General features: G+C 33.9%; 1 protein-coding gene across 11 annotated transcripts in view; it reads left to right on the forward strand.

Moving 5' to 3' along the window:
• Nucleotides 1-27,374, forward strand: part of MARCHF7 (membrane associated ring-CH-type finger 7) — a 46,682-nt gene that overhangs the window by 208 nt on the left and 19,100 nt on the right. For 10 of the 11 annotated variants that reach the window (XR_006720528.2, XR_006720527.2, XR_006720530.2 and 7 more), the window contains exons 2-4: nucleotides 13,952-14,116; nucleotides 25,081-25,276; nucleotides 26,944-27,111. Coding sequence is in view for 6 of the 11 variants with exons in the window: in XM_045507574.2 (XP_045363530.1) it covers nucleotides 13,964-14,116; nucleotides 25,081-25,276; nucleotides 26,944-27,111 (517 nt within the window). In the remaining 5 variants the exon portion in view is untranslated. Of the gene's footprint in view, nucleotides 130-13,951; nucleotides 14,117-25,080; nucleotides 25,277-26,943; nucleotides 27,112-27,374 lie in introns of all 11 variants that reach the window. The other variant, XM_045507575.2, reaches the window with a different exon arrangement.

The raw sequence follows: 27,374 nt of genomic DNA on the forward strand, positions 1-27,374 counted from the left end.
CCTCTTAGGGAGGTGGTTCTAGTCAAGGCCGCTGGTGGGGGAGGGGAGGAAACGAAGTGCAGGCCTGGTGACGCCGAGGCCGCTTCCTTCCTCTCGAGATGGGCGGAGGACCGTGATCCGGGACCGCGGGTACGAAGGGGGGCTGGGCGCAGGCCTCCTCTGTCGGTGGCCTTTCGTCCGACGGTGGAGTTTGTGACGGGTGGAGGGGGCAGGTTGTGCGTCTTCTTTACGGACGAGCGGCGGGTCAGGGCAAGGGGCTTGAGCCCTATTTTGGTCTTTGGCGGCCTCCTCTTCGATCCTGAGCCCTGCCGGGCAGTGTCACGAGTAAGATATTTAATGAGCGAGCTATTGACGGCGGGGGAGGCGTTGGGCTCTACTTACCCAGCCTCGAACCGAGAGGACTTTACCAACCTTAGATGGGGTAGAGATTTGCTTATTGATGATCGTCCCTGTTTTTGATATGCGTAATACTTTTGGATTTCTTTTGTGTTGTGGTAAGTTGTATGTTCCTCAAGTTGAAATAGGTGGTGGTATGTATAAAAGCGGACCTGTTGGCGTGAGAAGTAAGAATATGAAAGACCAGTAATAGAATACAATACTCCCTCATTTTGGTGAAACTGCGTAGTGAGGAAGAATGTGTACACACGCCAAAAATACTATACATTTTTCCCCTACGTACAGATGTAAATATATGGAGAACATCTCTGTCTTGGTAAAAAATTCATCGTGACTGATGTTTACTATTTAGAGTGAAGGTGCCAAGTGAAACCGAATTCAGTAAGGTTTTTGTTTTCGGTTTTGTAGGATGTTTTAGGTGTTTTTCTTTTTTCATTAGTAAAATAATTTAAAAATCTTCCCTTTTCTTGTTCCCATCCATCCGTTTCTGTCTAGAACTAAGAGGTAAGGTTAAAGGTGAATTTTTGATTTAAAAATCAAACGGTATACTGTTGTAAACAAAGAAGACACACAGTGTAACTAGATTTTTTTTCTTTACGTGGGCTAAAATTTTGTTTGAGAAATGGGATCTATATTTTATTTACAGCTCTACAGCGTTTTGTGAAACAGTGGTGTATGAGGCACTAGAGGCACGAAGATCTGGGTTTAAGTCTTGATTTCGCCAGTTACTTAACCTCTTTAAAATTCCTTAGAAGCATAGCAGTTAATTCCTAGAGTTGAGGTGAGGGTTAAATTACATAAAATAGTGTGTAGCAGTCAACACATAATACTTGCAGAGTGAAGTTTTGGTGAATATAAACAATTGGAGTTGATACTAAAGTCAAGTTGTTTGTATTTGTTCCTCCTGGTCAGAATTTTAAATTTTCCAATTTTACTCTCCGTGTAATACGTCCCTCAGAGTGCTGACTGCTTCTCCAACGCACAGTAATACATATTTATGTAAGTTCTGTACTACAGATATTTTTAGGTAAGAATTTTCCACAACTCTTCTTTTGCCCTAAACTATACCACAGGTGTAAGCATAGTCCTCTGTGTTTTTTCCAAAGTTGCAGCTGGGAACTGCTGGGTCAGATGTGTTGAATAAGAATGATTAAAAATTACTGCTTACTTAAATACAAGTGATTTCTTTTTCTGCCACGTTGACAAGAGAGCTTAATTTCCCAGAAAACACAAAGATGCCCCTGTATAGACATGCCCGTATAGAAATGTTCTACATGAAGGTCTCAGATGTGTGAACATTGAAAAGTCATCCATGGCCCCAGTTTTTAATCAGCTCCATATCCATTTCAACACAACTCTTCATTTAGTATATGTTCAAGAATTGCCTGCTTAATTTTAGGGAAATAATTTTAATGGTGCAAAACTATCAATACAAAACACTTATTGATAATTTGTTATTTGTTATGTTTTAGCTACTAAATTAGGGCTTCACATCTTTACAAGAAGGAGCTTGACACAGCTTCTGCCTCCACAGTTCACAGTGTAATCATCAGACTAATGAGTAAACAAAAACTGCTTTTATCTTAGCGTTTAAGTGTATGAATGTACTGTGGGAGCGCAGAGGATGGATGTTTAAACTTCGGGGAAATTTTTACAGGAAGTATTGCTTTTACTGAGATGTGAAGGATGATTAGGAATTTGATAAGGAAACTGCAAAGTCATAGTGTCATGGTTTGTTTTAGGACTGGCAAGTTTTTTCCCTGTAGCTGAAACAATTGAATGGAAGGTTAGAACATGACATGAAAGACCTTCTCTACTGTTTTGGAAAGTTAATGCTCAATGCTGTTGGGAATAAATAGCTCGTGTGTTCCTAAGCTAGATAAATGATTTTAAAATTATCTTTTTGGATACATCTTTCCGTTACTACAGACAATTAAGTGCTAGTTAATAACATTGGGAAATGGGTAAGTGAAATGCACAGGCTTTCATCAAATCCCATTTTTAACCAACAAATTAAACTTAACTGATTACCTCTACCATATTAAACCTTTTAACTGTTAAGTAACTGAATCAACAACTAATCATATTAGCGTGATCACAGTTTAAAAGGAGTAAGATTTTGAGTTCTTAACTGAGATCCACTTGAATTCACTAAAGCAGAATCATAGTGAAATGATTTACCTTCTCACAGTTATTATTTTATAAAAATTCTGTCTTTAATTCGGTTCCTGATCATAAGATGAACCCAAAAAGGGGGAGCCAGGATAAAATGATAGTTGGGGAGTGGGCTGGGTTTTAATTTTCACTGCTCTTAATTTTTAACTTTTCTACTCTGGTCTGAACTAATGTGGTCAAAGCTGGTTTTGCTTGTTCTCAAATATATTTCTCTGTGCTCTACAGGTTAGACTAGATAAGTTGAACATCTGGTTTTAAAATTACCTACTGTCATACACCACTTTTGTCAGCAGCTTTAAGAAGACAAATTTTGAGCCTTAAAACTAATTTTTATCTCTTCATTATGATCATTGCACTTCAGTGTAACATGTTTCCACTTTAAGAAAAAGCTGTAAAATTAGGTTTCCAATTATTGAATGAAGATTGAAACTTGACACAGATTTACAGATTAAATATAAATCTATTTTCAGATTAAGATATTGAACTTTTTTCTAGTTCTTTTTTTTAATTGAAGTATAATTGGTTTACAACGTTGTGTTAATTTTTGGTGTACAGCATAGTGATCCAGTTATACATATACATATTCCTTTTCATATTCTTTTTCATTATTGGCTGTTACTAGGTTTTGAATATACTTCCCTATACTATACAGTAGGATGTTGTTGTTTATTAGTTGTTATTTTTTAAGACTTGGGTATATCTTTGTATCTTAAATATTTGTCAACTAAAAATCAAGAGACTTTTTTTTAACACGTTGATTGCCATTTCACCCAAACCTAGGTAACAGTTGGGTTTCCTCAGGGGCACCCAATCCACAATGGGTGATCAACATTGAAAGACTCAAAAAGTTCTGTGCTTTCAAAGTGCTTTCCTCAGGTGACTGCCCTTGGTTCCTATGTCTCCATATTCACTAAGATCAGTAAAACACTAGGATTTCCCATTAAGAGAAAAAAAATTTTCCCCAGACCCAGGTTTTTTTAAACAAAAGAATATACCAGTTAGAGGTAAATAATGGAGTTGTAACTATGTATATATTTCTGGAAGACTTGACTATTGAAATACATTGGTATTTTGTGCAGTAACTCTGGCCTTCATACCACTGTATAGTAATATGCTTTTGGTAATTCAGTAACATCAACTCCCCTGGATATTTAAGACAAAATCTAGTTAGACCCTGATATAGAATCAGAGTTTCCTGAGACTGGCTGCATAATGATAATTGTAGGAAAGAAAAAGGATAAGTTATGAAGTTTTACTCTATTGCTACATAGCACACTACCTCAAAACCCTGAGGATTAAAACTACTGTTTACAATTTTTTTTTTTTTTTAATTCTTTGCACCTGTTGGGTAGTTCTGCTGATTTTGCCTGGATTCACTCATGTATCAGTATTCAGCTGGAGGATTTCTCAGGCTGGCAGGTCCAAGATGGTGTCACACTTCTAGTGCTTAGTGTTGGTTAAGATTTAGGCTTGCTCTATGTGATCTTTTATGACATGGGGGTCTCAAGACAGCATTCCAAGAGAGTGAACGTGGAAGCTATAAGACTTCTTATAGCCTAGGAAATCATGTGTCACTTACACTACATTCTGTTCGAGTAAGTCTCACAAGGGTTGCCCATACTCAGGGGATGAGGAAATAAGATACCACCTCTTCCTGGGCAGACCAGCAGCATCAAAATACAAAGGGATGTGGGTATTCAGCTGGGAGGGATGTATAGCCATATTTTGTAATTTACCTCAGATTGCTTAGAACATTTTAAGAACAGACATTCTTAAAGATGTCATGATTGTGGTTTGCTTTAAAACAGAGGATGGTAAAATCGTCATGTTGATAGTTGTTGAAGACTTGATTGGCACGTTGAGGCTCATTATTGTCTACTTTTGTGTATGTTTAAAAATTTTTCCTAGTTAAAAAAATTTTTAAGGCATATTCAGGTAATCTAAATTCCATTTTGTGAAGTGATTTTGACCTTATTTTCCATTTATTATTTACCAGAATAGTACTCCGTTGTTTAATGTTTACTACTTTGTGGTATGTTGATACTAGGGAGTATAAATCAGCAGTACTGCAATTTCGAAAGAGAATTATTCTTAGACATTTATAGATTTTATTGTAATGTGAGGTTAAAAAAGTGTACTTTTCATTTGCTAGTAATTGTTTCCCTTAATAAAGTTAAGCCAAGTACATTAAAGAAATTTTGGAAAACTAACTATAAAGTAGAAAACAAAACCCAAATGGATATACAGTAAAATGTTAATAATGGTTATTTTTTCCTAATTTTGTATGCATATACTTATATAAGTATGGTTATAAATTTTCTTTACTCCGCAACGGTTATCTTCCCATACATAAATCTGAATGACTTTGGGAAGTCTTTTTACTATGTGTTAAAGACAAATTTCAAATAATGAAAAAGCCAAAATAATGTCTACTAAGCTATCTGTATGAAAATCTTTTAGCACTGATAATATTGTTTAAAAATAGCTAGTATTTGCTGAATATATACTGTGTGCCAGCAAAGCTCATGGTGTACCTCTGAAGTGGGTACTATTATTATTCCCATTTTGTACATGTAGATATCAAGCATTAAGAGAGATTAGGCCTAGAGTCACACTAAGTAAGGGAGAGACTTCAAAGCTTGCATTCTCAACTATCTTGTTTTTACAAACAGATATTGGCTTAGTTGCTAAAAAAAAAAAAAATTGGGCAATTTATCTTGCCTATACTTTTTCCTGTTTTGGAAAAATTACCTTTATTAATGAATGCATTTAAAATAAAGGGAAAGTCTTAGGTATAGGCTGTACACCTACTTGTTAATATGGATGGGCCTGGGGCCTTTTTTTAGTCTGGTTATTTGGTTTATGACTACTGTGTGACTTTTGACAGATCCTGAACAAGACTGTTACTGTAGGAATGGGACACAGTGATCTATAGAGTGATAGAAGAGGATACATGTTATTTAAGAGATCCCTTTTTAAGCAGAATCATCGAAAAACCTTTGAGCATTACACTGCTGATTCTCTGATCTTAGGAATTAACAGCTTTCCAAATTTGGTAGACCAAAGATTCAAGTCCCAATTGGTAAGCAGCTTGTTGTGCTCAGAGAAAGCATTACTCTTGAGTAGGGTAATATGTAGAACTCCTTTGCTCCAAGTGTTTTTCTTACACTACCTGAAGTTTTTCAGTTTACTTTCTCATAGTGCCCTAAATTCTACTAATTAGACACTTAGTGGAGGGGGCCACTATGACTGACCAGATAAAAGGTACAGTTCAAGCAGAAGGCAAGGAATAGCATTTGTGTATAGGAAAAAGTAAAATCAGTATAAGTGTATTAACCCATATTGCTTTCCTGGGTTTTCAGAACTATTTCCAGCATGCTTCTAGACCTCTTTTGGGCACTTCAGGCTACCTGTTTTTTTAAAAACCAGCTCATCTTGGGTACTTCCTTGTCCTCCACTCCCAACTCCCTACAAAAAAAAAAAGAAAAAAAAAGAAAAGGGAAATGGAAAGGGGAGGGGGAAAGGGGGGCAAAGGGCAAATATTTGTTCTTCAGTACACTGAATAATCCCTCCCTCCCACCCCCCCCAACCCCGCCCAGTTGTTAGGTAAATTCTTTTCTACCTGTAATGTGTTGAACCTACTTTCTATCCATGTATTTGTGCCCTCACTAATTTGTCTTGGAGCAAGTGTGTCTCTTCCTAGTAACTTGTCCTTAATACTGATTTAGTTTAGGAAGTTTTTTGGTTTGTTTTAAGCTGACTCTTTTCCAAAAATTTTAGTAGCTACTGAGCCTGCTACAGCCTGTAGCAGTAGTCTGTTTCCCATGGTTTCACAGATACAGTAAGATACTGTAAGAAATGCAGGAAGCTATATAAACCTATTATTAGGGCTAGGCAAAACTAAATTTTTTTGGACTAATTGTTTCATCTTTGTACACTCTTTAATTGCTTGTCAGGAACATAATTTCTGGGGCTCTTAGAAAAATAGTATACAACTTACTGCTGGTTAAAAAGCTTCAAAATCTGAGCAAAGGACACAAGATTGCCTTAACAATTTAGATATAATCTACGTTATGTGTGTATTTCCTTGAGAGTCTTTTCTGTTCCTCTCTCCCCTTCCATGCCTTCAGTTTCATCCCTCACACTCACATTATTTTCTGTTTTCCAGTTCTTCATCGTTTAGCGTCTTTATGCTTTCTTCCTCTTCTTCTATTTTCAGTCTTCAAAAGTCAACTCATAGGTTACTTCATTTGAAGTCTTTCTCATCTTGTTGGACCTTTTGGTTCCCCATCCAGTGCTCCAATAGCATTTTATAATTTTCTTAAGTGTAATTTTCAGCAGTCTGGTATGAATATCTAATCTAGATGCTAGTATAATTGCTAATTATTTTAGTTGGCATTTTGAGGGCTTCTTGACTATGATCAAATCAACTCAGCCAGTTCTCTTCAAATTTTTATTCTCTGCTCTAGTTCTTTCCTTCTGTACTTGTAATTAAATGTACAGTAGACTTTCTTACTCTTTCCTCAGTGTCTCTTAAACCCTGTATTGTATTTACCATCATCTGTTTTTCCATCCTTCATTCTGGATAATTTTCCTCTAGCCTGTTTCCCAATTCCCTAGTTTTTCAGTTTTGCTAGGCTACTGGTAAAATGCATCAATTTCCCAGGTTGCTAAAATTAGGGCCATCTCTTCATCTGGTTCTGTTGACTCTTATCTTTTGACGATAAATTGATTTTTTTTTTCCGTTGTATTTTTGTGTCTTATAATTTTTGATTGAATGTGAAACATTGGAAATAATAGTAGAGACTGAGATAGATAATATTTATGCCTAGAAACAGGCATGCTCTTCTGTCAGACTGCTAGAGAGGTAGGTTGAGTTGGTTTAGTCTATAGTTGAGCTAGGTTTGAACTTTATTATTGCTTTATTTACTTTCAGAGTATTCCAGCAGCTACATGGTGCTTGGTATGAGGCTGGAGTGCTAGAGGATTTCTTTCAGCATTCTTTGATTAGCTTCAACTTCCTTCAGGTCCTGCGTATCTGCACCGTAGAGGAGTCCAAGGCACTAAGGCTGTTGTAACTCCCTTAGCAGTAGACTGCTCTTCTTATTTGGAGCAAAGCTCATGGTGAAAGGAGGTGTTCTTAGCTCTATGCATCCTTCTCCAGTTGTAGGCAGGGGCTCTGTGCCTGATCCTCAGACGTGGGGCTATCCCAAGATTTCTGCACTTCTCCCTGTCTCCTAGGATATAGAGTGCAGGCAGACCCTGCCATCTCCACCCTACCAGGGTGAACTGGAATTAGGATTTTTTTAAGGTGGTAGAAAACAGTTGAAAGTTTCATTGGGAAATGGTGCCGGTGTTGTTACTAGTAGGATAAAATAGAAAAGAGGAAAGTGTGTCAGTTAATGATGAGTTCCCTTTAGACAAGGCCTAGTGTGCTATTATTAGAGACAAACTTTGTTGTTTTACCCAGAGTAGGCCTGATACTCAAGTAAAGTCTTGCTGAAAAACATTGTAAAATTCAATTTAAATTTGTCTGCATTCTAGTATAAGTTGTGACATTAATTTTTCAGTTGCATTTAACATGTGACTGTGAGATCTTATTAACTTGAAGATAACACTGGGCACAGAAGTTTTTGCATGTCAGGTAATGACATTGAATTCTTTTAGGCTTTTTTAACCTAGACTAAAAGTTTAAGGTAAGATTATTTCTGTAGAACAGATTTGAATTGTACTGTTTATAGATAGGAGAAACTTTTTTTTGGTTTAAAGATTCTTTATAGTGTTTAACAAGCCACCAAAAACATCAGCTTGCTTAAAGAGTTCTTCAAAGGTTTCCTTGGAAACCAAGCAGAATGAAATTACTTATTAAAAATGTAGTTAAAAAGTTGTCAATTTTTTTAGTAGCTAACAAACCACAGGTTTATGAGATAGAGAGACTACATAAATGTTAGAAGTCGTGTGAATATCTGTTTTCTACTCTTGTTGCTCAGTGTCAGTCACTATTGAAATGCCTCAAGGTAAGGGAACACTTAACAGTAAAAGACTAGTTGGATAAACCAGCAGTTAAATATCAGCTTCAGAGAATCTTCACCCAAGAGACTTCATTTCAGAAGTTGAAAACTTCCATATAGTAAAATCTCAAATATTGATCATAAGATTTTTGTGGCTTTGTGACTCATTATATTCTTTCTGCGTTTGAAGTTGAAGTATGTTCTGGAGAATAAAAGATATGACCTCTCGGAGCTTTCAGTGCCTCAGCTTACACAGTTACAGATGTGTTGATAAGGAACATGAGCACACATGTCCTGTGGACCTTTGATGCCTAGGACTTGAGTGAGGCTCCAAAAGTAAAAATAAGTGTGTTAATGTAAGCTTCATAGCAATGATGAGTGCTAAATGCAAATTAAGTGACAAGGCATGGCAGACAGGCACATATCTCTTCTGCTCATGCTCCACTATTCTAACTGACTTCACTTGTGAAACACAAATTCTAAGATTAAATTACTGGTAATTTAAAGATGTCAACAGAAGAGCTTTTAATCAAGTTCAGGGCCCTGTATGTCTGTACACTTATAAAGCCAGCCCTGGTGATAAGTTTTTATCTTATCACTGAACAGAGGGAGCGCTCAACTATCCAACTGTGAGATCAGATCTAAAGAAATTTGTATTTAAAGCAACTACATAGTGACAGAAAGAAAGTAAGAGACCATTATATTGACCATTGAGGAAAGATTGTACACATAAACTTTTTTTGTGTGCTTTACTCTTTAAGTCTTGGTTAAAAAGCATTGGGTGGTTCAGATACTTTTTTTCCTGCTAGTCTTTTATTCTCTCTTAAACCTTATCCTTTAGAGCACTTACAGCTGTTTAAGTTGTATGGTTATTTGTGTAGTTTGTTCTTTACTAGGCTACAGCTTCTTCATAGTCACTATCTCAGTAGGTTCATTGTTGTCCCCTCTCCCCATCTCCTTGTTTAGTATTCAATTAATGTGCCTAGCACACATTAAGTATATAAAAAAACTATTGCTTAATAAATGAACTTGAAAAGATGCCTCATAGTACCTTGTAATTGGTCTGGTAGAATTTTTTAAAGACTGTACATTTTATTTTTTACTATTTTTGTGCTTTTGACCTACAACTTACACAATCAAATTATGTAAGTTTTTCTGGTAACACCCACATTGTGAAAACTCAATCAGTTTATGTAGAGAAGTTGCCAAAAATAGTTTCATGCAGTATAAATTATAGCTCTCAGAGGACTCTGCCTCTTTGCCTTCTCCCAAGAGGTTTGTTTTGAGCAGATTTTCTACCAGGTTAGTTTCATTCTGCAAGTAAGTCTGCAAGTAAGAATTGTGTGTAAATATAATCGAAGTAAACTATGAGAGGTATGATTAAGAAGCATTATTGTTGAAGAACCATCCATAGGCCTGTGTCTTAAAAAACATTGTCTCCCTGTTTAAAATCCTTAACAAGTACAGTTCTTGTTTAGTATTTTTATAGCCTCCTTGATAAAATAACACATCTGCTACTTGTAAAATTATTTATGGGCTTTTGCAGTCAGTTTTTAACTATTAATAATCTTTCTGCTAACGTATGCCTTCTTTAAATGTCCGATTCATGATTGACGTTTTTAATAAAAAATTTTTGTAGATGTATGTATAGAATTTATAAGAAGCTGAAGGTAGGAAAGATTTATGTTAGGTGATCATATGTGTGCTTTATCATCCAAACCAGGCCACTTTTAAGAGACAACACAAGCACTATTAATAATTGTCCCGGGATAATGAGTACAAATTAGGGCTTTTCTGACCACAAACTGTGGCTGTTCTACGCAAACCAGGAAATACGGTCATCCTACTTAAAAGGAAAACAGCAGTCCTTTGCCTTTACCTCATTACCAGTCCCACTTTCCATGGGCATCAGTCCTCACATTTTAGCTGTTTTAGGATTTACCTTCATATTTCTGAATGATGTGTTTATACTGTTGATGGTTTTTCGATATTATATATGTGCTTTTTTATTTATCCTGTCCTTCCCCTACCCACCTCCATCAGACAGCATGTTTGTAGCAAGACTGTTGATTCAGTAGTCTATGTTTACACTATTTCAAATATGTAAATATTAAAGAGATCACTCAAACACTGCAGTATTGCCTTTCTTGAACAGTAGCTCTATTTTCCCACATCACAATATTAATGTATTGAATTGCTATTTGCTTTAAGTACTCAGCAGTTTTTCCCATTGGTTCATCATCTCTGCCGTGTGCCAGAATAGCTTCCATACAATGCTATTTTTTCCTTAGAACTTTGCTTTGATTATCTGTGATACTGTTCCAGTCTTGATCATTTGCTCCCTATGCTTTCTACATACCTTTGTAACTATTTTCTGGTTTCTGTGTCTGACTCTTTCATTCTTTACACTCCCATTTTCCTAAGACATGATCTTCATTACCTTCCTATGGTTTTGTCTTCTTTTTTTGATTGTTTTTTAAAAGCTTGCATGTCCGAAAATTTGTTTTTCTCCACTTCACATTTCACCACTAGACTAGTTGTTTTTCTCAGTAGTACAAGCATTGCTTTTTGTCTTAAAAGTTTTTAAACTTGTGATTAAGAAGCCATTCTGATTGATTACTTTTCTTTTGTACATAACCCATTTTTTCACTCTTGTAAATTATAGGATCTTCTCTTTATTTCCAGTGTTCTGAAATTCAAGATGGTAATTTGTGCTTAGTGTTGGTCTTTTTTCTTTGATCCTACTAGTTACTCTTGACCTCTTTCAATGTGGAGATTCGTGTCCTTCAATTCTAGAAAGGTTCTTTCATTTCTTAGGTAATTTTCTCTCCATTTTCTTTTCTCTCTCTTTTACAAACATAATTATAGTCAAATGATAGATAACTATTCTTATTTTATGAATGAATGTCTTTTGATCTTTTTGAGGATGATTAATTAGCTCCTTTCCTCAAATTTTCTCTTAAGTTCCTTTTTTTGTTGTTTACTTTGGCTTTTGTTTTATATTGGAAGTTTTCCTTGGATACCTAGTCATCCTTGATGTTTGTCTATTAGAGGGAAGCACTAAAGAAGCTGATTAGAAACTTGGTTTCTAGTAGACTTTGCTGTGGGTAGGATGGTCAAATGACAAATTAACTTTGTAATTGGGAGCATTCCAAATGTCAGTATCAAGAAATCTTCTCTGGTGTTTTGTTTGGTGATCCAACAGTAAATCTCTTGGTTTTTGACAGCATTATAGAAGCAGGACCAGGAAAGCGTTTTTGGGTCTCAACATTGAGTATATGGATTTTCTTTTATTCCTTATACTTACCTGTGCAGAGATGATTATATATTTAGGGTGGGGGGGAAATTGCCTGGGAGATCCTTATTCTCTAGAGAATAAATATCCTATATTTGGAAGAGTGGAGCTTGGGAAGAATTATTTGGGGTTTTACTGCTCCAACTACAGATTTTAATTCAACAACTCATTTTCAACCCCATGCATCACTCCTTTTTTAATGTACCTTATATCTTCACATCTTGATTCTTCCTAGGATGCTAAGGTCAACTGCTTTGCTTCCAGTTCCTACCTCTTCTAAAAAGTATCTAGGGTGTAGTTTTATCCTCTCCTGAATTATTCTACCTCTCCTCCAACTTTGGATTTTCCAAATATACATTGAAACCTCTTGCCTTTTATGTTCTTTTCCTGTTTTTTTTTTTTTTCATGGTTAAAGTTTTTGGATTCATTTACTGTGGTTTTATAGAGGTTTTAGAAAGAGGGGCTAAAATAGATGCATAAGGGTAACCTGTTGTGTTTAACTGGAACTTAGAAGCTGACCTTTACTGATAAGTAAGCTTTCTTTGATTTAATCATGTCCCATAGTATAGCTTTTACTCTAGTTTCTCGTTAGCTGGATATCCTTAGTTGAATACTTTTAATTGATACTGGGCTTGTGTTATATCTTTTTGATGTTTGTTGTATATCTCCTACTGCAATAGACGATATGTTTTCTTGATGTTTTTGCTCTCTTCATCCTCTTTTCTGTCATTGTCTGATACTGTGTTTCTGAGACAAATATTATGGAAAATGGAAATCTTTTGTAGTAACTTTTAAGGTAAAAAGAGGTGACTGTTCCAAAACTTAGTTGATAAGTTAATGAGGTTACATGCTGAAAATGAATTAGATATTTTTAACTAAATTGTTTAAATTTGAATGTTTTAATAAAGTAAATGCACCTATCTAAGCTGCATATCAGACAAGTGAAGTGCATCTGCTTGTACTTTTCTTAATTTTAATCCACTACAAGAACAATAAGGGAACAATTTTTGACCTTGAACGTGGGTAATTGGGGGAATTGGAAGAGATTATTGTGGTTTCTTTTTATTGCTACTTTCTTTTGTCCTTCTCTTTTTACTCTCAAGACTGGTGGCATCTCAGTTGTCCAGAGGCCTCACTGTAAATTCTTTCCCCAGAAAACTTTAAAAGATTTTTTTAATTTATAAAATTAATATTTTTATAAAAGCTCTACTATCATAGCCTAAAGCTGGAAACAATCCAGTGTCCATCCACAGTAGAATAGACAAATAAATTGTATGTATTGATAATGGAATATTATATAAACCAATTAGGGTGAACTTACTATAGCTGCATGCAACAGCATGAATTAATCTCACAAATATAATGTTGAGCAAGTAAAACAAGATGTAAAAGAGTACATGTTGTATGAATCCTTTTATATGTAGAGTTAAAAATCAGCCATAGCTAATGGTGAATCTTGGCCTGTGTCAAGGAATATTTAGTGACGAAAACTTAGAAATTATTCTCAGATTTTGGAAGGGGAGACAGGAAAACAAATTACAGCATATAGTATGATGTCTTAATAAAAGTATATACAAAGTGGAAGCACACTTGATCTTGTTTTAAGACTATGACCAGGAATTGAATGGGGAAGTATAGACTTCACATGCACATACAAAGGCCTGTGAGAGCGTATTGTGTTAAGGAGTGTATAGATATTACAACATAGCTAATGTTCATGGTGAAAGTATTGAACTTTGAGAATAATAAGAGTCAAGGGCAGATTCATGTAGGATTTTATAGAGATACAGAGAATTGAACTGAGTAAGGAAAAGAGCTCAGGCTTTAGAAACAGCAAACCTCAGTTTTTTATTACACTTTAATCATATTTGCTTCATTTTATGGACCACGGGGGAAACTTTGATGGACTTCAGACCTTTGCCTTGTAGAGAAGGGCGATAATAGTCTCACAATTTCATACCGGATAAATTTGCATGGTTAATTCTTGGTTTGGGCTGATCATTAAGGAGAGGATTAAGAATCAAAAGTTTGCATGTTTTCCCAAACGCAGTTACTCAAAATTTGCATTTCACAGGAAACCTTAAGAATGGAGTCTAAACATTCAAGGATTCCAAGAAGAATTTCTGTTCAACCCTCTGACTCTTTAAGTGCTAGGATGATGTCTGGAAGCAGAGGAAGTAGTTTAAATGATACCTATCACTCAAGGGACTCTTCGTTTCGACTGGATTCTGAATATCAGGTAACATCTTAATTTGAAATACGGGTACAGCCTCATTTTCAAAATCCTTGGGGGCATGATTTTCCGGATTTTAAAAAAGTGGTAGAGTATGTTTATAACATTGAGCTGGATTTGAGGCATCCTGTAATCAAAATATTAATCTGTCTGCAGCAAAATGAATGAATGTTCACACCAAGTAGCAAAAGCTTAATGTTTTTCAATCTTTTTGGACTTAAGAATTATGAGTAAGGATTGTGGTCATATATAAAATGTTCATACTTTGCAAAGACATAGAAACCTTATTACTTAAAAACATTTAAGTATCAATTTAAATTAACAGGCTGTCTTTTGGTGAAGATACATCACTAACAGTCTTTTACATGAATTTTGGCATTTTATTTTTATGATTAGTAGTGAGTTTGCATTGGTTTATAATCTACATAAAGTCATAAACTATTCTTATGTAGCTAATTTTCCTTAGGACCAGTAGCACTTTGGTTTTTCAAATAGGTTATTAGTGTTATAACAAAATGGTTGTAGTATAAAACAGTATAAACCTCAGAAGGCATGGTTTGCAGGTGTAAAGAAATTTATCTTGCTTGTCTTTCAAATTTAAGTTTATTGCATAATTGATTGACCACCTAATTAAATCATGTGATTTGCGAAAGTCCAATGTTTAGGTAACTGAATCTAAGAATCCTTCAGTGAAAATGTATTTAAGTCTTACAAATGTATATATTTATATATCATGCAGTGTTCTATATGACAGAGTCATTTTAAAGTACTTCTGCACACATAAGCATTTTACAAAATGTTAAAAGAAAGACAAATGAAATAGAATGACTTCTCTAAAATGCCCCTATCTACTGCTCACTTGCTAACTTTATATGTACTGTTTACTTGGACTTTATTTTAAATGTTGTTTGATACTGTGTTTTGTTTTGTTTTGTTTTTTCACTCTGTTGCTAGGTAAGTGTATGCTTGCCAGAGGTACAGAATCACATATTTTGCATTCTATAGGAGTGTTGTAGGTTAAACGATTGACTTATTAAGAGCACAGAATTGGGGTTTTTTTTCCCCGTTTGATAAAATTTTGTCTACTGATCTATGTCAGATTTTTCACGTAGCTTATTAGTGAGGAACACAGACTCTGAAACCAGGCTAAAAGTCTTGAATATATTTTAAAAATGTATTGACATTCACTTTAAAATACAGCTATTTTCAGACTTTTTCTTAGAACTTGTTCTTAATGTCATAGATTATTCCAAAAGTGTAATTTTTCATTGTGGAAGTTTAATAAATAACAAGTGTGAAAAAAAAACACTTTTAAGTCTTTTATTGATTGATTTTAGCAAGATTAATCAGTTTTGTAAATTTGGGGGTTTTTCTTAAGGTTTTTCAGCTACTTTAAATGACTTCCAGTCTTTTTTTCTAAGTGTGTTATAAGAACATTTCCAATCTTAAGTATATTCCTAGGCTGCTTTGCTCTTTTAATTTTGATTTAGAAACTGAAATTCCTGTGTTCTTGAGCAAAATGCTTTACTTTTCTGTTTCCTCGCGATAATGGTAATTTCCTCATACAGTATACAGTTACTTTTAAGACTAATTTAAAGAAGTAATACTTGTAAACCACTTACAACAACAGTGCCTGGAATTTAGAGAAGAATTCGAATGTTACCAATTATAATGATGGTGATTGTTATTGCTACTCTTATCTCCTGGCTTTACATTGGTTTAAGTAGATAATATTTTTAGGGTATAGTATACTATGTTATCAGAATATTTAAATTATATCACACATTTAGTTTTATTTAATGTTCTTCTTAAGATTACTCAGCTAGATGTGTATTTAATGAATAAAAAAGACCTTTGAATTTCAAAGGGAACTTTTGTTAATTGCTGATTATTTTCTCACTCAAAACTGTCTGCAACACAACACTGTCCTTCTTTATCACACTTAGTGAACCTAAAGCTTCAGATAGGAGGGTCAGGCCAGGGCATAACAGAGCAATCTCATTTATATTAAGGATCAAATGATATGAAAATACCTTATTTATACAGTACTTGGCATTTGGCAGAACATTTTTCACTTTTAATTTTAGTTAAATAGGACAGATGCTTTTGTCATTTCATAAAAGGATCTGAAATCTGGAAAGATAAGTGGTATCTCCCAATCACATGATTTTTTATACTGTGTGCCTGAGCTTAAGAATCTAAGACTTATAGATAGCATTGTCTCTTTGAGCAATCTAGGTTCTAAGTTCCAAACAGTTGATTTTCTAAATATCTTTTGGTTCTTGGTCATTTGTAAACTAGGCTGCCTCTGTTATTAATCTTGCTGATATTTCTGTAATTCCATCTTTAAATCTTTTTTACAATTTGAATGGTGGAAAACTGATCATCTTATCGTTTGGTAACAGTAAGTAGAATTTTAGATATTTTTGGAAAGAAAATTTAATTTATGTAATTTATATTGTTAAAAGTAAAAATCTGGGATTATTCTGTGACTATGTAATTATTTTTGTTACTTTTATATATTTTTCGGTAACGTAAGCAACCCCTAATCCCACTTTTTGCTTTGTGGAGAGATTGATTACTTTTAATATGAAATAATAAAATAGGCTTTTTATGGAGGTTCTAGGTACTTTCTTACAATTATTTTTGTCTTTTTCTAGTTTATATATTAACTATTACAGATGTTAGTACCATTGCATATTTTGCAATAATAAGTATTCTCAAGAATTAGAAGAATCAGTGGCTATTAACATTTTTTTTTTTGTTTTGGCTTGTTTATCTGTTACAAAGGTAGCTGCCAAGGAAATACATACATGCATATGTACATATGTACACAGGTTAACAAGAAAATGAAAATAGTTTTAAATGGAATGGGGAAAAATACAGATAATACTGAGAGAGTGGGTCCAGGTTGGTTGTAACAATGATAGGCATTTATAAGTTCTGCACTACTCTAAAGTTAAACTTGGGCTCTTGTTTTGGGTGTCAGAGATATCACAGGGAAACACAATTCGGTCTGTAAGGTGTTTTGTTCATAAGGGAAGAGAAGCCATGTTTGGCAGTTTGGTCTGAAAGGTGACAGTGTTGAGATATAAATCAGAAACCCTGCAGCTTGCCTACTCAAAGTGTACAAGTCAGTGGTTTTTAGTGTATTCACAGAATTGTACAAACCATCATCATAGTCAATTTTAGAACCTTTCATTACCTCAAGAGAGTATCCTAGATCCTTTAGCTATCACTGCACTGTTTTCTTTACTCTCCCCGCTCGGAACTGAGCAACCACTAACCTACTTTCTGCCTCTAGATTTCCCTATTTTGGACTTTCACATTCATGAGTAGAAACATTCTGTATGGTCTTTATGTGACTAGCTTCTCTCACTTAGCATATTTTTTAAGGTTCATCTACATGACGATAGCATATATCAGCACTTCATTTCTTTTTATGGTTGAATAGCAGTTACGTATGAGGGTTCTGATCTCTATTCATCCTTGTCTGTACTTGCCTTACGTTTTGATTCTAACCATCCTGTCATGTGTGTGAAGTAGTATCTCATAGTTTTCATTTGGATTGCCTTGATGACTCATGGTGTTGAGCATCTCCTCATTGCTAATTGGCTATTTTTATATGTATAAAGAAATGTCTAGTCAGATCTTTTGCTCATTTTTAAGTTGGGTTGTTTGTCATTTTATTAATTAATTGTAAGAGCTTTTGATTTCAAATTCCACTTTTTCATTCTGGGTATAAAGAAAGGAAAACAATTGACTTCTGTATATTAACCTTGTATACTGCAACTGTACTATAATTATTTGTTAGTTCCAGGAGTTTTTTGGTCAGTTCTTTCAGATTTTCTACATAGATAATCATGTCACCTACAATCTTCCTTCCTAATTTGTATACATTTTATTTTTTTACCTTATTTCATTAGCTATAACTTTCAGTACAGTGTTGGAAAAGAGTGGTAAAATGAAAATAACAATGATTGGAACATAAGCAAATGAAATAGAGACTAAAAAGATACGTGAAACTAAGAGGTGGCCTTTTGAAAAGATAAACAAAATAGACATATCTTTAGCTAGACTCACCAAGAAAAAAATGACTCAAATAAAATAAAATATGAAAGAGGAGATGTTATAAATGATGCCACAAAAATAAAAAGAATCATAAGGGACTACTGTGAACAATTATACAGCAAAAGATTGGACAACCTATAAGAAATGGATAAATTCCTAGAAACACAAAACCTACGAAGACTGAATCATGAAGAAATAGAAGATCTAAACAGAGCAGTAATAAGTAAGGAGGTTTAATCATAATCAAAAACTCCCCGACAAAAAAGTCCAGGATCAGATCACTTCACTTGTGAATTCTACTGAACTCAGAAAAAGAATTTCTCAAACTCTTCCAAAAAATAGAAAGGGGATAATACTCCTAAACTCTTCCTGTGAAGCCAGTACTACCCTGATACCAACACTAGATAAAGACACTGCAAGAAAATAAAATTAAAGGCCAGTATCTGTGGTGAACATAAATGCAAAAGTCCTCAACAAATTAGCAAACTGAATTCAAAAATACATTAAAGGGATCATGTACCATGGTCAAGTGGAATTTATCCCTGGGGTGCAAGAAAGATGGTTTATAGTAAAAACTCAACAAAATGGGTGCTGAGGGAACGCACTTGAATGTAATAAAAGTCATATAGGACAAGCCCATAGCTAGTATCATATTAAATGGTGAAATCCAGAAAACTTTTCCCCTAAGATCAGAAACAAGATCAGATAATGATGCCCACTCTCACCACCTTTTTTCAGTGTATTATCAGAAGTCCTAGCCACGGCAGTCAGACAGAGAAGTAAAAGGAATTCAGATTGGAAAGGAAGAAGTAAAACTGTCATTTGCAGATGATACGATTCCATATATAGAAAAACCTAAAGGTTCCATCAAAAAACTGTTAGAACTAATAAATGAATTCAGTAAAGTTGCAAGATGCAAAGTTGGTACACAAAAATCTGTTGTGTTTCTATACACTAATACAAGCTATCAGAAAGAGAAATTAAGAAAACAGTCCAATTTACAGTTGCATGAAAAAAAATAAAGTACTTGGGAGTAAATTTAACCATGGAGATGAAAGACCTCTACCTTGAAAACTATAAAGACATTGATGAAAGAAATTAAAGAAAACACAAATAAATGGAAAGATATTCCATGCTTGTGGATTGGAAGAATTAATATTCTTAAAATATCCACACATACGTCAAAGTAATGTACAAAATGAGTGAAGGTCAAAAGGTACAGATTTCCAGTTATAAAATAAGTCATGGGGATGTTGTGTACAGAATGGTGACTATAATTAATAATACTATGTTACATATTTGAAAATTGCTAAAAGAGTAGACCTTAAAAATTCTCACAAGGAAAAAAACTGTAACTTTGTAATGGGGAATTTTAACTAGAATGATTATGTGATTGTGTTGTTCATTTCACCATATATATACACATGTATACACATGTATACACACATATATAGTTATTATGTGGTACAGGTGAAACTCATTATTGTTAATTATATGTCATTTTTAAACAAAGAAGAAAAAAGCAGTGCCTTGTACCTGATCTTAATGAAAAAGCTTTTAAGTTTCTCTCTATTAAATACAGTGTCTTATCTTAAGTTTAAGTCTTTAAGCCATTTGAGTTTATTTTTGTGTATGGTGTGAGATAGTGTTCTAATATAATTGATTTACATGTGGCTGTCCAGTTTTCCTGGACATTTTCTGACATAAATCTTAGCATTGTTCTCCTAGGGCAGTCTACTCAGGCATTAGAAATAAAAGCAAAAATAAACAAATGGGACCTAATTAAACTTACAAGCTTTTGCATAAAGGAAAGCATAAGCAAAACAAAAAGACAACCTATGGATTGGGAGAAAATACTTGCAAATGATGTGACTGACCAGGGCTTAATTTCCAGAATATATAAACAGCTCATACAACTTAATAGCAACAACAACAAAAAATAACCCAATCCAAAAATGGGCAGAAGACCTAAGTAAGCAGTGCTCTAATGAAGACATACGAATGGCCAAAAGGCACAGGAAAAAATGCTGTGTATCACTAATTATCAGAGAAATGCAAATCAAAACTACTGTGAGGTATCACTTCACACCAATCAGAATGGCCATCATTAAAAAGTCCACAAACAATAAATGCTGGAGGGGGTGTGGAGAACAGGGAACCCTCCTATACTGTGGGTAGGAATGTAATTTGGTGCCACCGTTACTGAAAACAGTATGGAGATTCCTCATAAAACTAAAAATAGACTTAACATATGATCCAGCAATCCTGCTCCTGGGCATATATTTGGAGGGGACTGTAATTAAGAAAGATAACATGTATCCTAATGTTCATAGCAGCACTATTTACAATAGCCAAGAAATGGAAGCAACGTAAATGTCCATCGACTGGATAAAGTTGTGTCACTCACACACACACACACACACACACGAATACTACTCAGCCATAAAAAAGAATAAAATAATACCATTTGCAACATGGATGGACCTGGGAATCCATTCTAAGTGAAATAAGCCAGAAGCAGAAAAATACCATATATCACTTATATGTGGAATCTTAAGAGAAAAAAAAAAAAAACCACACAAATGAACTTATTTACAAAACAGAAACAGACTCAACAGACATGGAAAACAACCTTAAGGTTACCAGGGGGAAAAGGGATAGGAAGGAATAAATTGGGAGTTTGAGATTTGCAAATACTTTTTAAACATAAAATAGATAATAAGTTTATACTGTATAGCACAGGGAACTATATTCAGTATCTCCTAGTAAACTATAATGAAAAAGAATCTGGAAAGGAATATTTGTATCTGTGTGATAGAAACATGCTGTACACCAGAAATTGACACAACATTATGAAATGGTCATAGTTCAGTTTTAAAAAGTGGGGACAAATAGTTATTTGTACATTTTTTTGCATTTATACAATTGAGGAAGTTATTCTCTATTTCTAGTTTGCTGAGAGTTTTTAATCATAAAGGGTGTTGTATTTTATACTTTTTGGATTCAGTTTGCTGATATTTTGTTCAGTATTTTTCCATCTATGTTCATGAGAGAGAATGGCCTATAGATTTCTTCTTATTTCTTTGTTTGATTTTGGTATTAGGGTAGTGCTATCTTCATGGATCGATTTAGGAAGTATTTTCTCTGCTGCTTTCCTCTGAAAGAGATTGTGGAGAGTCTGTTTAAATTCTTCCTTAAATGTTTGATAGAATTCATCAGTGAACTCATGTGGGCCTAGTGTTTTCTGTTTTGAAAACTTACTGATTATTGATTCAAATTATGAAGTGTAAGAGTTTTATATAGGTTCCTAATTTGATACATGATTTGCAAATATTTTCTCATTAAGGATCTTTTTTGCTGTACTGTTTTTAAGGTAGTTGCTTTGGGAATGGTTTAAAACTTTTTTTTTAGAAGCAATTATTTTCCAAATGCAGATATTGACTTGTACAATACTAATAGTAAATGAATAATGATTTCATTGGCTATGCTTCCAGTAAACTTCTTGTTGGAAGGGTAACCTAAATAAATATTATGAAGATAAAAATAAGTAAGTAAAATGAAAATTGGGTGCCCACTAGTTAGAGAATGTTTGTAAAATTCTCTTCCCTCCATTGTACATACATCTATAGCCATTAAGTTTTCAAACTGTTTTCATTGATTTCTCAGGTATACAATGTAGTGTTCAGCTCCTTTGTTGAGCTAGAAAGCCCCTATACCATACAATTCACCTTTCTAATCATAACCTTTTGAGTTGTAAGTAATTTATAAAAAATGTTTACTTCAGGAGCCAAATTTATTACTTGATTCTGGGTAGAGACTGAAATTTAGTGAAAATGAGAACTCTGTGAAACTCAAATGATATTTAGTAACTCTTTATCCACCTATTTTCATACGAATGTTCATAGTCTGGAGGTAACAAATGCAAAAAGATTAATTGGACTTAACCAAATTAAAAATTTTTAGTGTGTCAGAAGATACCATGGAGAGAGTTAAAAGACAACTTAGAGAATGGGAGAAAATATTTGTAAACCATATGCTATCTGACAAGGGAATTGTAACTAGACTATGTAATGAACTCTTACATTCTAACAATAAAAAGACAATTCAATTTAAAATGAGCAAAGGACCTGAATAGACATTTGCCCAAAGATATACAAATGGCCAGTTAACACATGAATAGATGCTCAGCATCATCAGCCATTAGGAAATGCAATTCAGCACTGTAATGAGACACTACTTTGTACCCACTAGAATGGCTAAAATGATAAAGAGACAATAGCAAGCGTTGACAAGGTTATGGAGAAATTTGAACCTTCATAAATCACTCATGGGATTTTAAACTGGTACAGCCGCTCTGGAAAACAGTATATTAATTTTTCTAAAAGAACTTCGAATTATTATATGAGCCGTCAGTTACACCCAAGAAAATTAGAAATATGTATCTACACAAAACTTGAACACAAATGTTCATAGTAGCATTATTCACAATAGCTAAAAAGTGGAAACAGCCCCACAACTACTTTTTAAAGCATCCAGTATCTATCTGCAAGGCAGTATACTTTGGAGACAGACTCTAATTTCTTTTGACCACTAATAGTTCTAGACAGCATAAGAGATTAATATAGAAATGAATCCCAAACTTCTTTAATTGTTAAAGGAATTCAGAAGGAAAAAAAGCTCATTGCTTCAGACTGAGAATATTTGAACAATGGACAAAATTGGATTGGTAAAAACCAGAGAAGGGTTTGATTTTGAATTTAAGCCAGCAGAAAAACTGATCAGGACTTTATCTCTCTTTTCCTATACTTACATTAACAAGTATTTCTGTCTCTGGGATGACACATAGGCTATCTTTTAGAGTTGTGAGTCATGAAAATTATTTGCCAAATAGTGTGTCATTATCTCACCAATAGCCAATGCCAGAAAACTGTGGAGTGACTGACTTTTGTTCAGTTTCTCACATTGTCTCTAAATTTGATAACTTTTTATCTTTTATAATGACTCCCTGTTTCCATTATTTTTACTCGCAAGAACTTATTTCTTACTAGTCCAATAACTGCCTGATTTTCCTACTTTTTGTCCATTCCACCCTTTTAATCTTCCACAGTGCTCTGAAGCTCTTTCCAAGTAATTGATCTGATGGTATTTTCTCCTTCAGTAGCTCCTAAAGTCATTATTTGTGGATGTGCTATTCAGTAACAGTTTGTCTAGTTTATGCAAAATGAGAAAAATAAGAACAAGTTAGGAATTCCATACAAGTAAAATTCATTCATTTTAAAAGTCTATTTTGTGTTAGTCTATTATGTCCTTCCTGTTTTAGGAGCATATAAAATGCCCCTTTTAAAAGATTGGGAGCAGAGTTGGATGATAATTGCTATTTGAAATTTCCTTACTTGTAAAAAGTGGCAGTTCTTTCTAAAATTTAAATTAAAACATTTTTTTATTTTGGTCTTTGAAATTCAAAGGTCTTAGAATCACTGGCCTGCAGGATTAGGTCCCTTAAACCCTGACAGTGGCACATAAAATGGTTTTTATTTTGAAATACTTAATGAATTTTATCTCTTGTGCTACTCCAGTTCATTGATTGCAGCTCAGTGGAAAACTTGGTTCAGAAGTCTTGTGAGACCAAGTTTGTGCTCAGCTGAAGTTTGCCACATTCATTTAGCAAAATATTCTGTGGGGCAAGGGGTGGATGAAATCCTGATCTGTCCATTCCTACTTTTTCAGTTTTGTGTCTTCTGCTTTTCCATGTAGTTTATTCTATAGAGTTCCATGGACTAATACAGTTCTCTGAATGCATGCAATATGCTTCTCATAATTAAAAGATAATAGATCAACGAAGTAGTAATCCCTTAAAAGAATTCCCATGGCAAAGTGGTTAATACATCTTTTTATCTTTTCTGTAAAACTTTCAACATTTATTTGTATTATAACTTTGTTATTTGTACTCAAACTCTTTGACGGAGCACATTATTTGGGCTCTTACGTTTGTCACGTATACATTAACAAACTGAATTTACGGCCCATGATAACATTCCAGTTTTAGCTTTCTTTTGTCAAGAAATATAACACTTATGAGAACATTGTTTTTTCATTTTAACATTCTTTAATAAAATGAACTACTTACCACATACTTGCATGTTAACATGGTTTTTAAATATCTTTTTTTCTTTATTTCCCAGAAATTACTTTTATGTTAGTGATAAGTATCTTCAAGCAGTTCAGAGATTACATGCCAAATGCATCCTTCTTGGTCTGTTTATGTGTGTGTGTTTGTGCATTGTGAGTGTCTTTTGTGTTATTTCATTTGTTGACCATATATTTGTATATTAAAAAAAAAAACCCTTGAGCTGAGAGTTTTAAAATATGTAATTTTAGCTGTTTCTTGTTGCTTCACTGATGAAGAAATTCCATATGTTAGGTTTTTTTTTTTTAACCACTTACATTGTTGGATGACTATTCCTGAGAATAGGCATAAGATCTAGGATAAATTTTTTTTTTATTACTCCAAAAATCTTATTTTTATAGTAGAGTATGCCTATCTTGGTATACCTCTAAGAAGAGGAAGCATTGTCCTCAGAACATTAATACCAAACCAAGAAAACAAAATGATTATGTCGTTTTTACTCTTCAGTGTTTCTTAACTACTGTTTGTATGCAGTTACATAGAAGATATAATCTAAATCAGATTGGTTACCTAGCAAAGTACAACTACAGTATAAAGTAAAGGGACAAGTGGTTTGAAGGAAACAGACTACAAAAAACCTGCCTGGTAGAAAAATTTGTGCTTGTGAGGAATGAAGGATACTTGGGAATTTCTTAGAGAATTGTAGATTAAATTTAATATTTAAAAATTGCCGGCATTTTTGTTACTTTAAAGAAAATTTTTAACTTAACAGTCTACATCAGCATCAGCGTCTGCATCGCCATTTCAGTCTGCATGGTACAGTGAGTCTGAGCTAAGTCAGGGAGCACGCTCAAGATTGCAAAACCAGCAACGGGATCACGACTCAAAAAGACCTAAACTTTCCTATACAAACTGTACATCTACCTCAGCTGGGAGAAGTGTTGGACATGGTTTAAATGCAGTATCAGGTAAGAATTAAACTTGTGTAAGAATTACTGTATATGTATTTTGGACAGAAGCCCTTTTTCCAAGATATAGTGTATTAAGCAAGTGGACTGCACATAAGATAGTGGGTCATAAATACAGTGCAGTTTCCAAAATACAGTGGAGTTACCTTAACTTAGTGTTAGAACTGAAATTAAATCTTTATTTTGGTTTTTTGTTCTGATTTTGTACAAATGTCTTACATAAACAGGATATTAGATTTTAATTAATTAAAATAGCTGGTATATATGGTAATAAAATTGGTAAAAGTGACATATATTCTGCTGGTTATTATAGTAGGTAAATTTTTAAATTGTTACTAGGAAAGCCAGATTTACTGATACATGTTTAAAATGTTTCCTAAGTGTACTTTTTGTAAATAATAAACATTGTGCTATATGACACTTATTTTCAGAAAATGTAGAAATTCTTTAGTTAAACAAAAAATAGTTGGTGATATTCTAGTGGGAGTTCTGTACTAGGAAGCAGAAAGCTGTGATTCTAGCCCTCTTGACTAACTGTGGCATTGGACAAGTTACTTAACCACACTAGTATTTAGATGACTTATGCATAAAGCTTCATGTTTAGTATCTTGTACTCAACAGATCCACATTTGCTCCACAAATTGAAAAGCTCTTTTGTTGAGAGGTACCTCCTGAGTTATACTTCTTCAAATGAAACACTAGCCAATGCCTGAAATAGTTCTAAGATAAGATAGAATTTGTAATGACACAGCTGGAGATACAATTCTTGAATTGCGTATGTACTACCAATTGAATTAGTGTAAACAGTTCCTTTCTGTTTGATAGGCAGGACTACCATGGGAAAGACATGGCCCTTCTGAAGGATATTGCGAGTAGTATGATGAGTAAGAGCAGACTGACCTTAACTTTGTAGACAAATTCCATTGCGTAGAGATCTTTCTTTGCTCTGCTCTGTGAAGGCATAGCATTAACCCTAGACCATTTCCTTTAATGAAGAGAAATGATTATGGCTTTTGGGACTAGGAGAGAAAGAACAAAAATTTTAAGGTAAATAGTGACGGGGAAAGTTTTGAGACTTTAAAAAAATTTTTAATTTACTTTTAAATGAAATCATATCTAACAAAATTCAGATTATAATCGCAACAAAACATTAATTCTTAACATAAGAATGAACCAAATATGGCAACAGTGATAATAGTTCTGACAAAATAGTTTTAAACCTACAGTATAGCATCTTTCATTTCACAATGGCTTTGATTTTTATTTCGGCTGTTCTTCAACATCACTTTCATTGACTTATAAAATTCTACATCTTTGGCAAGCTTTATATTTTTGTTTTGCTAACATTTTACAGCATGTTTATATTGTGTGGTCAGATATTCTAGAGAGTGACTGAGACATTGGCATCCTGAATGGGGATAGTTTGTAGTGTTAGAGAAGAATGTGTTTGAGTAGGAGATAATTTTATAAGTGATTAGTGAATAATTTTGTGTTATGCCAAATTTTGCTTTTGATTCCAACTAAAACTGGGGATTCCTATAATAAACCATATAACTGGAGATTCCTGTAATAAACCATAATTATCTCTCTGTGTAATACTGAAAATTTGTTGTCATCAGAAACCTTGAATGCTTTCTCTGAATTAAAACTTCTTCAATTATTTTAAGATTCTTCTTGGAGGCGTAGTCAAGTTCCCAGATCTTCATCAGTGGTACTTGGATCATTTGGAACTGACTTAATGAGAGAGAGGAGAGATTCAGAGAGGAGAGCAGATTCCTCCATTAGTAATCTTATGGATTATAGTCACCGAAGTGGTGATTTCACAACCTCATCATGTATGTATAAATTATTTTGTTATATATAGCTTACGTAATAATGTTTTGTTTTTCTCTCTGTGTGTATCATTAAAATCACAGTACAAAGGAGTTAATGAAGTGAATATTATGAAGATTTAAAATATAGGGTAGCTTGGTATGTTTTCTAGTACCTTTTTTGTCCTTTTGCTTTAAAAAATGTAAACAATTTAAGGTACATATACATGAGTATCCAGATTCTGTCTGCCTATAATTCTTTCACTTTTAAGATTGTATTATATCTT

Source organism: Camelus bactrianus, chromosome 5, assembly GCF_048773025.1.
Source record: "Camelus bactrianus isolate YW-2024 breed Bactrian camel chromosome 5, ASM4877302v1, whole genome shotgun sequence".
In the NCBI taxonomy this organism is placed as follows: Eukaryota; Metazoa; Chordata; class Mammalia; order Artiodactyla; family Camelidae; genus Camelus; species Camelus bactrianus.